Raw genomic sequence first — 13,705 nt, 5'->3', positions numbered from 1 at the left:
GGATGTTCCCCATCAATCCGCTGTGATGCGACCTGAGCCCGGTCGATCACGGCTCCCTGGGTAGATCCAACACTCACCGATCAATCCAGAAGGTCCAGCGAGTATTCAGAGGAATCGCCACCTCGTTTTCAAGTTTCACTCCTCCGTCGATGTAAGCCATCTCGAAAGATTCCGGTGATGAATAGAGCTGTCGCAGAGTAATGCTGATACTTCTCGTGAAAGTTACTATGAGAGACCACTAGGAGCAACGAGGGAAGGGTCAGGCAGTCACAATGCTCAGAGCAGTCGTGCTCGCGTGTCTTATCTTCCCGAAGCGCGCGACGACGTCGCGTCCTCGCTGCCAGAGGGCGCTATGGCTGCCAAGCCACGGCAGCATAATCCGCCGACCAACTACGTCGCGTCGTCATCGCCGAACAGCTCGAACTTGTCGAACGGCATCAGGCTATGGATGACTCTGCTTCCAGCGTCTAGAAATTATCGATTGAGTGGATGTTTGCTCGGAATCATGTGCGAATGTCAAATTCTTCTAGTCCAATCCGGAGTCCATGAATTTCATTGGTCTCTCAGAGAGAATAGGAAGCTGGCGATGCTATCGCTCGGCCTCCGCTCCGGGTGAGCGGAGCTCAAGCCCGGTTCCACTTCGAGACGCTTCTTTCGATTTGAGTGAACGCCGTGTGCGTATTCCCATCCTGTCTTCGGAAGGGGGAAGGGGGGGGGAAATCTGACCTCGTTCAGAGTAGAGAACATGCTCGGAAGAATGGGCGCAGCGGAGGAGGAGGGGTCGAGAATTCCAGAGGACGCGGACAAAAATTGTTGACTCCTTCTGTCGGGGGAGCGCGATAAAACGGCGCGACCAAAACGGTGCGGCCTACACAACGCGACCAAAACGGCGCGGCCAAGACGGCGCAGCCCATATGGCCGCGGCCCTTATGGCACGCCCGGAAGGCAGCGCTACGCGAACGTTGGGCGCCATCATGGGCTGCGCCCATGAGGGCCTACGGACCTAAACCGACTCGATATAGTGGAACTGCTCCGAGAAGCGTCGAATTGCCTCTCTCAGAAAAATCCTCCATATACAGTGCCGAGAACTCCGAGCATTTCAGGCCGCGCCGTTATGTCGTACATCCGATCCTGCGAACATGTAGACGGAAACGGAGCGAGCCTTCTGCAGATTTCAGCCCTATCCATGGGGTATCGGATGCTGTTGGTTATTGGTTAGCTCTGGCAGAGAGCAACCATAGGAGCGACTCGGAATTTACATCTCGTATCCTGGACCGTGCATAATACGAATATGTTGACTGTAGCTCGATATTGTGACGACGCATAGCAGTACTTCTTATCAGAAGAGTCGATGCTTGGGGGATTCAGAGTCTGCAGAGCACCAAACGGAGAATTCGCGCGGCTCGTTTAGGAGTTCCGAAGTCGCGGTGGCACCTTCCGAACTTGGAGCGAATCGATGTCAATGGCTCTTGATGTCACGACTCGAGCTTCACTCAAGGGTTCCGTACTCCCGGGAGCCGACTCTCTTCTTCCGGCGATGTAGATGGCCCGACGGCCAACGAATCTCAACTGAGATTGTGTTTTGAGGTCTCTCCCATCGTCGGCTTCGATCGCGTTTCCGATCTGATCGCGAAATCGGGCGATGGTGCAATGATCAATCAACTCGGAACTCGCCGCCCTCCTTATCCTCAGGTATAGCTCAATTCAACTTGCGGGCTCTCCCGAGGATCAGTCTCTGTCAGCTGAACTCTGCTCCAAATCTCCCCGGGACCTTCAAATGTGAGTGCTCACGCGTATTGACCATTCATTACACGGCGAGGTTTCGCTCTTTTTCTTTGATCGAAAAAAACATTCACTCCATTCTTAGTTTGACTGAAATTATGCACACTTGAGAGGATTAGGTGGAACGGGGAGGGGGCGCTGGAGCGGAAAGTATTTGGGATGGATAATGTTGTCCTGCATCGCGATAGTCTATCGGTAAGGAACAGCCAGAGGAATCGGAGTCTGCCCTTAGCATGGGGAGCAGAAGTTCTTTGAGCTTTCTCTCGGACAGGGTTCGTGAGTCTGTGAGCTCACTCGGAGGACAGTTTCCAATGGCGGCGGTCTTTACATACAGGGAGTCACGGCCGGTTCGGGTCGTTGTAGATCCGAACTTGATTGTTCTGTCGTTTGGAATTCTCGTCTGTGTCGCGGTTTCGAGCACTTTCATGTCGATGATCAGGGGGACAGGCTCATTCAACTGCCGATGTAGGGACAGACCGATGCAGTGGTTGAGAGACGTTGACAGAGGCCACAGGCCAAACTTCTCCATCATTTTCGGGCGGTTCGCTGAGGGCGTGTGGCCAAGAATGCTCGTTTCCAAGCCGTGAACACTATTTCAGTGCTGGAATTTCAGCAGCTTCGATTTTCTTCCAGTCCCCCGATTCTTGATTTCTCCAATATCGATTCCCCGGTTATTGCCCGTTCTCCCGAATATTTGCTTGCTGGCTTGACGGCGCCCCACGAACTGCGCTGAAAAAGTCCCATGATGCGATGTGAGAGACGCCACTATTCAGGGAAACATATGCAGACTTCACCGAAAGTCTCTAGTAATTGTTCGCAGCAGGGGTCTCGAGACCGGAGCGTTCTCTCCCGAACGCCGTCTCGCGCACTCTTCTCTGGCGGCTAGAAATGAGAGACTGCTGGCATTCCGATTCCAGAACAACGAAAAGGAAAACGCAGTAGGAATCTGTCCGCTCTCGGGAGAGTCCGGGGAGAGGAAGTTCAGCGCAGGAGCTTGCAAAACGTAAAACGATAGATCGCAAACCTATACTCTCACTGGAGATGTGAAGATTCCGTCGCTGAACCATAAACGACGGAAGCGAACAAAACAACTGTGTGAAATCTGTTCGAATCTTTGAAGGGCAGAGTTGCCGCAGCGATTCGCGCGAACAGAATGTCTCCCAGATATTCAGCTCTCGTCATGTTTCGACGGTTTTTCTGCGATAAAGGTCCTCGTAAATTCAAGAACTTCTCTGAACTGAATCAGGGCACGAGCGAGGTGAGTTTAGGTTGGTCTAGGGAGAGAGCCTCTCACTAAACTCCTCCTGAGCCTCGCTGGATGAAAGCCGGATTCCGAATCCTGCGACGACTCTCCAGAATTGGGTGATCCGTGACTCTCCGAACTCTCACTCGGATGATAAATGCCGAGAATCCATGCTCATGGAGATTTCCCGGACGTGACAAGCGTATCTACTTACGAACGGTTCAGCTTCTGGGCAGATACTCGAAGAGCCGGAGCAATAATTATATTATTGGACGCCATAGACATGATGTTCTCCCACTTCTACGTGGGAGACGAAAGTCAGCTGATGGAGCATCTCCAATCGAAAGCGATATCGAGGAGTCGGATTCGGGGTATTAGAGGGAAATTGGACAGTGAGGGGGCTTCCCCCTCAAATGATGCAGCCTTCATTATCTCGCTCTACAACTTTCGCTGGTATAATACCAAATGCTGCTCCTCTTCCGAGTTTGAAGATGACGCTCTCGATCATCCTTACAGAGAGCAGCCGTTCCAAAAGTGGCGAAGGTTCAATCAGTGCAGACACCTCCAGAAAGAGCAGCCTCCCCAGCTTCAGCGACACCATCGACCAATTCGAACCGTGCTGCTGGGGACGCTTACCTCGTGCCGGAATTTTCCCAGCACAATGAATATTCTTTCTACGACCTCAACACAGATATGTCGGCCTCCAGAATAGGTCAGCCGAGAGCTGATAGAAAGTGATAGTCATAAAAAACTTGCCCTGCACACGTATCGAATGGATACGTAGGTCCCGCTGAATAAATTCGAAGTTTTCAAAGACTCTCTCCCGTATATTCTTTGACGTCTCCGAACAGAGCTCGAAGTGATCCATGATTCTCGCATGGGGAATGACTCCGATCGGCTTGAATCGACGAGATCATCCTGAACAGGGGCAGCGGAATACTCGCGCTTCAACAAGTATACAAATATCTCCCTTTATTTTCAAAACTTCCAAGATGTGATATCATCTCACAATGTGGAAATTTATTTCTAGGCAATGACTCGATATATTACAGTTTCCCAGAGGAAATTGTCATACATGAATGTCCTTCATTCAAAGCAAGCCCCATTCCCATCCTTCCACAGGCACACTCGAACCGTTTCGTTAGCTTAAAACAATTTCACGGGAACCTCTTCGTTCGGTATCTATTCTTCCTGCCCTCGTTCCGCCGTCATATTCTAACAGGAATTTTGCCAGCCGTCAACTACTCCCCCATGCCTGATCATCAATCACGGATACCGTCTCAAGCTTGCCTCACCCCGTCGCTTCCCAGAGGCTCCCAGTAAGTATCTATGTACAATTTTACAACCCTTTTGACGAACCCGTCGTTCGTTCACCCACTCAGGGGTGAAAAACTCCGAGAGCGGTCATGGGCACTTATAACAATGATGATGATGATCGACTCGGTCTCAGTTGAGATAACCTCGGCACTGAGGTGTTCCGCAAAGACAGGTGATTTTAACTTCCTCGCGAGGGAATTTGTAATCGTAGGTTATCTCCTCGTTGACGCTTATATCTCTTTTCGAATATATGACGATTTTCTTCTGACCTTCGACCGTGATGACCCTCGCATAACAGTTCGGGTTGCAACTGTGATTGATGAAACGTGCAAGATTGCCACACTTCGTCGCGTCGATAATCGTTTCGTGGTCCACTCGGAACAAATACGATGATCCGATGCCAACCTTGGTATACTGCACTTCTCGGCTGTCGGCGACACTGCAACGTACGCTCTGGCCGACGTACTCGATGACCATTTCGTCGGCAGCAATGGGTTCGAGCGCGAAGAGGCCCCAGTCGTGGATGGTCGACTTGGCGAACTTGAGCTGCTTTTTGCGGAATTTCAGCTGATTGAACTTGAGGAGGTCCGATACGACTTCGGTCTCTTGGAAGATCGTCAGCAGTCGACGTTGGTTTGATCGAGCTTCCCTGGACATTTGCGAAGCAGCAACCACGGGTTTGTTGCTCTTTCCGTCCTGGGCCTCCTGAGTTTGTACATGCGACGCCTTGTATTGCTGCTTCTCTTGTGAATCGACCTTGTAGAAACTGAAAATCGATTAAAAATTGTCAGGGAGGATTACTACGAGATCATGATTTTCCGAAATGCCAAACTTCACAAGGTTTCGAAATCAGGGGAATTACCCTTCGGATCGTGCGCATCCCGTAGCGTGTACCCGTCGGATGTCCTTCTTGCGTTTTATGAAGTCTGGGATATTGGTCGGCACGTGATCCACCCAATGAGTGTCACTGAGCCACGCGCCGTTCTTCTCATCCTGCAGCAGCATGTCGTAGGTCCGCTTGAGGTATTGGACGTCTTCTGCATCGATACCTGGGATCATTATCATTATTATTATGAATCATTATCGACGAAAGAATGGCGCGAGGACCGCAAAGGTCCAGAAGCCAGGAACCCCTTCCACCCTTTCCCTAAAATTCTCTCGCTGACCTTTTCTGAGACAGAGGTTGAGGATCTCCTCTTCGTCGAGATCAGATCGAGGCGAGAAACCACTCTCAGCGGTTTTCGCCGCCTTCCGAGGCTTCGGCGTCTCGTGCGCTGAGTCGAATAGAGCCGTAAGTTCTCTGAGTGAAGCTTCTTGCTTCGTTTTTTTCTTGGGTTCTCGTTTTTTCTTCACTGGTTCTGCATCCTTCGGGAGGCAATAACTATGATCAATGTACACGGGGTCGTTTTCCTTTTGGGCATCCAGAGCCTCGGGCTCCTGGGGCTGATCGAGTATTTCCCGAGGCGATTCTTTTGCAGTCTTCTTGGCTCTCTTCTTCGGTACTGTGGGTTCTGGAGTTTTCGCGCCCGCTTCCGGGGTCCCGTCGGGCGCGCCGGCGACATTGAGCTCATCGGTGAATCTGACCCCTTTCTTGACGTGGGAAACGCTTTCGTCAGCCACCACGGGCTCACTGTCGTCCATGACCTTCACCGACTCCTTGGCTGGCGAGAAGCTTTCGGAGTTCTCGGCAGGCCCGGCCGAGTCCCCGTCATACGCGGGCTCTTCTTTCGGTTTTGGTGGCGAAGCCGTGACTGAGATTGTGTCGTCATCCTCTCCGGACTCTGAGTCCGTGAACACGTTATTGACCGAGAGGACTTCCTTCTTTCTTTGCGCAGATTTCTTATCTCCGAGGATGTCGATGGAGCTCTCGTCGATGTTCAAAGCCGAATCGTCCTTTCGGCCCCACTCGGCTTCATCCTCAGACGATGACGAGGAGTAGATTTCTGCGGGGGAAGAATAAAGTGTGAAAACAGACGAATCTCAGGATAGAATTAGTCGCAAGAAAAATATGCTGCTACGAACCTTTGACGGACACTTTCTTCTTGGCGCGTTTTGTGACCTCGCCATCGCTGAGATCATCACTAGTTGAGATATCGCTACAGTTCTCATCGATTTGGGAAGAAGTTGGTACTTTGCGAGAAGCATGCGATTCTTCATCGGCGCTCTCGCTGCTACTCTCCTCCGAGCTCGTATCGCTCCGTCGACGCTTCTTGCGCGACGCGAGCTGGCGCCGCTGCGATCGAGACGTACTGGGAACATCTTGATGGGTGGATAACTCTCCTTCTGATATCGACTCGAGTCGATCAGAATCATCTTGATTTTCATCGCGCATCGGGGGCGGAGGACGGGCCCTACGGAACGAAGGCATTTTCGGTAGCGCCATCCGTAGCGAGCCGAGGCCGCATTCGTCAGTATTGGAGCTGAACAATGTCGACAGGGTTGGCGCAGCAACTTCGGCCGGCTTGGTCGCTGTAGAAACGACTTCTTTCGGTGTTTCGATGTTCTCCTTCTCCCGATTAGCGTTCTCGTTCCACCACTGGTCGTAGGTGGCGAAAGCGCTCATTTCGATCATTTTCTTGGTGATGTCACGCCGCATGATTTGTTTGAGCTCCGACAGCAGCAGGTTGAGCACCTTGTTAATTGTTGGATCGTCATCGTCCAGAGAAACGTTCGGTTGACCAGCAGGCCACATGGGAGCATACTGCTCATGATTCGAGGAAAGGGGATGCGCTACTGTTGCGTGATTATATGGCGATGGAGGCGGGGGGCCACCCGCCGGTGGGTACTGCACGTAGCCACCGGGGTATCTATACGGTGCCGCCGCCGCCGCAGCGGCAACGGCTGCGGCATTCGAGAGAGACGGTGGAGGTATACTGTACGACGGCGTTCCAGCCGACGTCGTTGGCTGCGCATACATCGGATAGTTGAGAACGTAAGGGGGCTGGGCGCCGGCGGGGACCGCCACCTGGGTGTTCGGTAGCGAGTTCTTCGCCTCGTCGGCCTCCCCGGAACTGAGTGGACTCAAACTCATCTGGTCGTCGTCGGGCAGCGAGCTCTCCGATAAAGATTCAGCCCCCGACAATTTCGGGAGCTTCTCATCGTATACTGGAGTGGAATCGTTCTCCGAGCTAGTGATCTCCGATGCTGAAGAAGAGCTGTGCCACTGATCGAGGCGATTCTCCTGAGAGGGAAAGACGGAAATTCAGCACGCGAACACAAACCCTCTCGGAGGAGCCTCAATCAGACTGCTTGTCATCCTCATCATGATAATGATATGAGAATTATTATTTAGTATAGACACTGGGAGCGGCTGGATTCGATCGAACTTAAGCAATGCGTCCACAAACCTTTCGCAATCGGGTGTATCGCTGCCATTTCTGATACATTCGTTTGTTCCTAAACGGAGATGGAGGCGGTGTGCTGGGCGGTACTTTTTTGGTAGGAGGTGGAGGCGGTACTTGAGGCGGTGGTTGCTGCGGGAGTTTGCTATTCGATTTACCTCCTTTATTGAACAACATCTCTATACGACTCTCGAGTGACTGTCGTTGATCGGTCGTAGGAGGACGCGAATATTTCGTCGATCGCTCGTAAGGTCTGTAAGGCGAACATAGGTTCCGATATCCGTTCATGAGAAAGCCGTCCCCATGTGCGACCGCCTGGTCGAAGGAGCGTCGAGAATCTTACCGTTCTGGAGAACTAGATGGGGATCTCTTGAACCTCCCTGTGAGTAGATCTTTACTCGCTGCGAACGGTAGAGGTCTCTGCGCCACAGATGGAGTCGAAACGGTAGATGCTTCTGGCACTGTCGTGGTGGCCGGCGTTTGCTGTAGCTGGGTGGACGCTGCCGTCACAGGGGGCACTCGGCGTTCGCTTGTCTGTTCTTCGACTAGCTCCTTACACCGTTTCCGGAATGGATCGAAGAAAACGTTGAGCACTTTGCCCATGAGGGTATTATTGTGCATCTTGTGCACGCACAGGTGCGCGGCTTTGGTGTTAGAAAACATGACTCTCGCGATTCCTAGATGCTTCCGCGTTCTCGGATGGTAAAAAACTTCGAGTTCCTCAATCGTTCCATAATGTTTGCGCAAATGATCTTCGAGGAACTGTGTGTTGGCGTTGTCATTCAGGTTGGTCATCGTCACTTCGATCGCCGGCGGGACCCCCACGTAGTGATCGTCTATGGTGAATCTTGGTACGAGGAGCTCAAGCGCCTTCCCTCGAGCTGCGGAGGATAACGGTGGGTCAGTCAAGGACTACAAAATAGCCTATAGCCGCTAAGAGGAGTCTCTCTCGCTCGTGAGACTTCGGCGCGGAAATCAGTCGGTTGTCGAAAAGCCGGGAGCGAGAACAGCACCGTCTCTGTCATTGATCATTCGTCCACAAGCCGGAGGAACTTCGAGCTCGCTCCCGTTCGTATGACGGACCTGTCGAGAAAACAGCTCTCATTCGTGACTTACTCCAGAAGAAGGATTTCGTCCGTGGGTCCCGCGGAATGATCGGCGACTCCGTGCTTGCGACGGTCCCGTCATATCGGATCACTTTCTGGTGGACTTTTTCCAGAGCGGGGTCTTTCATCAATTTGAACGCCGAGTAATGAGACGGACCTCGGCCTTTCGAAGGGTCCATTGTGGGGCGTCGAAGATCTGCGGGCGAGATCAGAACGTTCGTCAGTGAGCGCAATGGTTGTCGCCGACTTTGAGACTTGCTCCTAAATTGCTTCGGAGCGAGGATTGCGGCCGATCGCCCGTCGAACGAGCGATCGGGTAGCTGAGGTTCCCCCGCTGAATTTCCAGCACGGTCTCGCAGCTGCTGAGATCAAAAAACGAAATCATACTACTTTCGAATGGGGACATTCGAAAAAAAGCTAATTGGGCGGCAAGAGAGCTCGGTGATTTTTCTCCTCAAGCCGCTGCGCCGATGCGATCTGGATACTGAAAAACAGAGTGGGGCTTAGTTCCTTGAGGATACTAACTCTGCTCCGGCGAATACTTCACGTCATTTTCTGTCGAGAGAAGAATCGCTGAGCTTCGTGGTAGTAAACACACGCATACAAAATAGAGAGGTGATGGCATCATCAAACCGCTCTTAGCTGCACCCGGAAGTCGCTCGCGGCCGGCGCGGACGGAGCAGTCGACGACGTCGACCCGGACCACAAAACGTACATCTGAAGGACTAATCCCGAGGAATCACTCTGATGAGCCGTCACACGAGAAGACGAGCCAGATAGCTGGACGCTCTCGTGGAGCGCCTCAAGAAGAACTTCCAGACCCGACTTCTCCCCCCTAGAAGTCTGATGAGTCGCTCGTCCCAAGACAAAACCTTCGTTGTTCGTGGTCGAGGCGCTGTTTTGCGATCAAGTACGCGACGACAACGACAGGTATGAGGGAGAAACTCCTGAGGCGAATGTTCGCTGCTTGCGGGGAGAGTTGATCGAACGGAATGAGATTTCCCAGACCTGGATTGCTCCTAGATGCGGGCCTAGTGCTTCCCGTACAGTGCCGGTCGACCGGCAACGATGCTCAGCGGTCGCCCTGCTCGCTCGAAGACTGCGACGAACGACGAATAGTCTGACGATCCCCGGAACTCTACCGAACCCAAGTCCGGGACTGCCCTCCCGGAGACAGACTACGAGCTTCCGATGATTCATGTCGGCATCCGGGTGCGCGTGATTTGTTTCGACCACACTGCTGTTCGAGTGCGCCCGTCAACAACCTAGTGTGTTTTTGTGTACGGTGATCGTCTACTCGGCTGCCTACTTGCTGCTGCTGCTTCCATAGCCGACTTTCTGAACATAACCGACGATCGACAGCGCTTATCGTCCCATGACATTTTGATCGCCTATCTGAGCCTTTGCTTCGGTGTTGTCGGACTGCTACGTTCTATTCGAGCTCATCTCGAGCTTCGATCCGACTGCGTATGCTTTTTGGGAGGTATTCGGCAAAGATATGGCGCTTAGTGATGAGGACCTCAGGCACCGGCTCACCGAACTGGGTTGCGATGTGGGACCCATCGACGACACAACGAGGCCTTTATATGTTTCCCTTCTGAAAAGGTGGGTACCTCGTTTCGTGGTTGCCGGATCCGCTTAGAGTGTTGGTACCGAACGTCTGAATGACGGGTGAGCATTCCGGCCTCCGCTCGTTGAGGAAAGGCCTTTTGAGAAACTCGACGAGATTCTCTGCTTATGGCTAGATTCGTTTTCTTAGGCGTGAGGGCGACGCGAAGCCTGCGCGACAAGGTCGTTCATCCACGGCTCCAACGTCCAAGAATCGAGTTCGGAATCGCTCGACGGCTTCATCCCGAACCGATGGAAGTCCGGTCCCGGCAGCCTCTCCTAGGAGAAGCGTTTCTCCGAAAAAAAATCCAGTGCCAACCACAAGCCGCAAGAAACGAGACACCAGTCCACGGGTGCCGAGCTGTGAGTTCTCGCCGTGATTCAACATTTGATTCGACTTTATATCCCCTCTCGCTTATTTCCGATCTAAATTATCTGTGATGGCGAAAATCGTCGAGTCTTATCCTTCCATTCCGGCGAGAGATTTCACTCAGGATCCTCGATTTTCGAAGCCTCGAATGCGTCATCTCTCGCCGTGGGATGACGTCTCATGTTCACTCTTCTGTGATTCCACACGCTCTTGCCGTCTCGATTCATTACCATTCCGCACGTTCAGCGTCGAATTTTTTGCAGCGTCGTCAACAATGTACATCTCATCACAGACCCAGTTCCAAGAGGATTTGGGACTGTTCTCGACTGGTCTTTCACCAGTGAGGCCGCAGCCATCGCAGACCCAGAATCTGGCGGGAAACAAGTACACGAGGAGACCGCTGCATCCGCCCGACTATAATTATTCCGCATCGAATGGCTTCAGCGATGACGAATCCGAATATCGATACAGACCGTCGAGTTCGAGACACAATGGGTCCCCCTATGGTGAGCTCGATCGGTTGCTTCGAGTGGAGGACTGAAACATCGACTCGGTGAATTGCTCTCCCGTGATTCGACTCCTCCGAATCTTATGTATTCTTTTTCCGCAGTCTCCCAAACACACGGCGGCAATAGCTCTTCGCGCAGCAGACGTCACGCATCGTCAGCCGTAGGCAGCGCTCCGTCGCATCCTATTCCGAAACTCCTCGTCGGCGTGACAGCTTTATTCTTCTGTGGTCTGGCTGTTCTGTACTTCCGCCAGGTCAGTTCGGCCGACCCAACCGAAATCCTAGATGACAGGTCCTCCTTCAAGCACGCCCTATGCTCACAAGGGCGAACAGCCGAGGTTGGGTACGACTGCATTGAAGAAGACATTCTGCAAGAATCGCTGGATTCAGCGAGGAAGATCCAGGGTTTCTTAGCACAAGAGAACTTCGAGAAATTTTGTGGCAATGGGGGTGAGCGCTTGGATTCCACCGGTGGCCTGACGTATGCGGAAGCTGAAAGAGTTATCGCCCAGAAAGCGGTCAGTATCTTCCTTATCTCTCCGAATGCGATCGAAAGGAAAGCGCTCGATACATGCTTCAATTTCCTCGATCCTGTGCAGCACGGGAATTCCCTGACTCCTCACGAGAGAATTCTCTTCTTTCCAGAATGTCTTCAACGGAATGATATACTTGGTGCAGGAGAATCCTGAGTGGGGGATGCAACTGGGAGAAGGTGAAACGCAGAGCTCGATAAAGCTGCCAGCCTACTCTCCGCCTCTCTTCTGCCAACTGCAAAGAGCAGTAATGCAGATTCTCTACCAGACTCTGCTACTGGTGTTCGTTCTGATGCTCGTCGTCGCATCGTTCTGGCTTTTCCAGAGGAGGAAACATAATCAGAAGGAGCGAAAAAGGCAGATCAACGGTCTCGTTGAGGACATAACCGAAATGCTCACCAACAACGCCACCGATAATCCGGAGACTCCTTACCTCGCCGTTCGTGCGTAATTTTTCTTCCCTCATTCGTCTCCACCGATCCTCCTCTCCCGGCCTCCGGGGCTCAGAAAAACCTATGGACGCATATACCGAACGGGCTCAGACAGCGAAACTCAACCGAATATTCTTGAAATTTCAGTGGAGATTCGCGACAAGCTGCTCCCTAGCGCAGCGCACAACAAGCACGCGAGGCAACTATGGGCCGAGGTCGAGGCGAAGTTCGAAGCCACGGAAAGTGCGCGAGTTGCCAAAGAGAAACAAAGAATTCGCGGCGAGTGGTTCGTTGTCTGGCGCTGGTTGCGACCCCCTAACGCGAACGGAGGCGGCAAAGTTTGGCAGGGGAAAGCTTTCGATGGCAACCATCGAGTGCAGCCGTTGACGAATTGCCTCAAAATACGAAACATGTTCAATAGCTCAGAAGAGCACGGAGATACTTGGGTACATGACGTGAAGCGAGCTATCGTCAACAATTGCGGCCCTTCTCACGGCATCACTCATGTTCATGTAGCACAGAACTCGGAAGACGGATTAGTTTTTGTTAAGACGACTTCACTGCAAGCAGCAGGAGATGTATATCACAAACTTCACGGCAGTTGGTTCGACGGTCGACTCGTCACCGCGAAGTACTTACGAGAAGAACGCTATCACGAGAAATTTCCGGATTCTATCGGCTGCGTTCGACCGATACAGGTCTCTTAGATGTTCCGCTCGCTTTCCTGCTGCGTGAGATAGTGGCAGGAGTCCGAACGCGATTCTCGAGGGTTCGCCAGAAGGAGATCTTACATGCGTCGGCGACGGTGCACAGATGGATTTTCCCGCTAATATCATCATATCACATTATGAGCTGTGAAGGAATCTGCTCTCGGGAGATTATTCTCATTCTTGTAGTCTCGTTGTACATATGTAATTTACATCGTGGATTCTTGGGGGCTCGCGACGTCTTCGTCTTCAGAGACGAACTTCCCAGTCGAAAGGATTGTCGACTATATTATTGGACTCGTCAAAAAGAGTTTCGGGTGCAAAACTTGTACATGGTAGCAATCTCATCCGATTGAGGGAAAAAAGGTCAGAGTCAAGAACCATGTCGAGCATTTTACACAGGATTCCCGAAGACTATAACAGCACTCACTTTGTCAGAATAAAGTTATCAACTTTCTCCGTTCTCCGATTTTTTATTTGATTTCATTGTTTTCTGTTCTATTGCGGAGGATCCGGGGAAGGAGCTCGCGCGATCGTCCAAGCTCGGAGTGCGGCTCTCAACTCTCGTGGTTGGGCCTGCCGCATCGGGCATCGAGCTCTTCATTGTGGGAGAGAGGGACGGAGTACCCTTTCTCGGTCGAGAAAATCAAAACACGCCGGTGTGTTTTTGGACATGCTCGAGCTAGGAGAGACTTGAATTCTTTGATTTATTCCGCGTCGAGAGTCCCAGTCGTGCTCGGCGTACTCATTTGGCTTACA

General features: G+C 52.2%; 3 protein-coding genes across 3 annotated transcripts; 2 read left to right on the top strand and 1 right to left on the bottom strand.

The window, feature by feature from the left end:
* Positions 1–2,871: 2,871 nt before the first annotated feature.
* Positions 2,872–3,841, top strand: LOC100906093 (uncharacterized). Its single transcript, XM_003737206.1, has 2 exons — positions 2,872–3,040; positions 3,542–3,841. The coding sequence occupies exons 1-2, from the start codon at positions 2,936–2,938 to the stop codon at positions 3,761–3,763; spliced, it is 327 nt and encodes a 108-aa protein (XP_003737254.1). The 5' UTR covers positions 2,872–2,935; the 3' UTR covers positions 3,764–3,841.
* A 449-nt stretch (positions 3,842–4,290) lies between these two features.
* Set1 (SET domain containing 1) lies at positions 4,291–8,968 on the bottom strand. The gene is made up of 7 exons (XM_003737238.2): positions 8,800–8,968; positions 8,027–8,564; positions 7,690–7,936; positions 6,365–7,523; positions 5,509–6,285; positions 5,205–5,391; positions 4,291–5,108 (listed from the first exon to the last, which is right to left on the bottom strand). Exons 1-7 carry the CDS (start codon positions 8,966–8,968, stop codon positions 4,472–4,474), a joined length of 3,714 nt encoding a protein of 1,237 aa, XP_003737286.2. The 3' UTR covers positions 4,291–4,471.
* A 1,094-nt stretch (positions 8,969–10,062) lies between these two features.
* Positions 10,063–13,418, top strand: MAN1 (LEM domain-containing inner nuclear membrane protein MAN1). Its single transcript, XM_003737236.2, has 6 exons — positions 10,063–10,394; positions 10,549–10,760; positions 11,031–11,273; positions 11,378–11,793; positions 11,921–12,251; positions 12,387–13,418. The coding sequence occupies exons 1-6, from the start codon at positions 10,288–10,290 to the stop codon at positions 12,944–12,946; spliced, it is 1,869 nt and encodes a 622-aa protein (XP_003737284.1). The 5' UTR covers positions 10,063–10,287; the 3' UTR covers positions 12,947–13,418.
* The last annotated feature ends 287 nt before the right edge of the window (positions 13,419–13,705 follow it).

The sequence above is a fragment of the Galendromus occidentalis genome, unplaced genomic scaffold, assembly GCF_000255335.2.
Source record: "Galendromus occidentalis unplaced genomic scaffold, Mocc_1.1 scf7180000075420, whole genome shotgun sequence".
Classification (NCBI taxonomy): Eukaryota; Metazoa; Arthropoda; class Arachnida; order Mesostigmata; family Phytoseiidae; genus Galendromus; species Galendromus occidentalis.
This window is presented reverse-complemented; position numbering and strand designations above follow the sequence as displayed.

Excerpts from the sequence above, each read along its gene's own strand:
- LOC100906093 (XM_003737206.1), top strand. The coding sequence starts at position 2,936 with ATGTCTCCCAGATATTCAGCTCTCGTCATGTTTCGACGGTTTTTCTGC. Across the intron at positions 3,041-3,541 it reads TGAATCAGGGCACGAGCGAG|AGAGCAGCCGTTCCAAAAGT; the intron begins GTGAGTTTAGGT and ends TCATCCTTACAG.
- Set1 (XM_003737238.2), bottom strand. The coding sequence starts at position 8,968 with ATGGACCCTTCGAAAGGCCGAGGTCCGTCTCATTACTCGGCGTTCAAA. Across the intron at positions 8,565-8,799 it reads GACGAAATCCTTCTTCTGGA|CTCGAGGGAAGGCGCTTGAG; the intron begins GTAAGTCACGAA and ends TATCCTCCGCAG. Across the intron at positions 7,937-8,026 it reads CCATCTAGTTCTCCAGAACG|ACCTTACGAGCGATCGACGA; the intron begins GTAAGATTCTCG and ends TTCGCCTTACAG.
- MAN1 (XM_003737236.2), top strand. The coding sequence starts at position 10,288 with ATGGCGCTTAGTGATGAGGACCTCAGGCACCGGCTCACCGAACTGGGT. Across the intron at positions 10,395-10,548 it reads TATGTTTCCCTTCTGAAAAG|GCGTGAGGGCGACGCGAAGC; the intron begins GTGGGTACCTCG and ends TCGTTTTCTTAG. Across the intron at positions 10,761-11,030 it reads CAGTCCACGGGTGCCGAGCT|CGTCGTCAACAATGTACATC; the intron begins GTGAGTTCTCGC and ends AATTTTTTGCAG.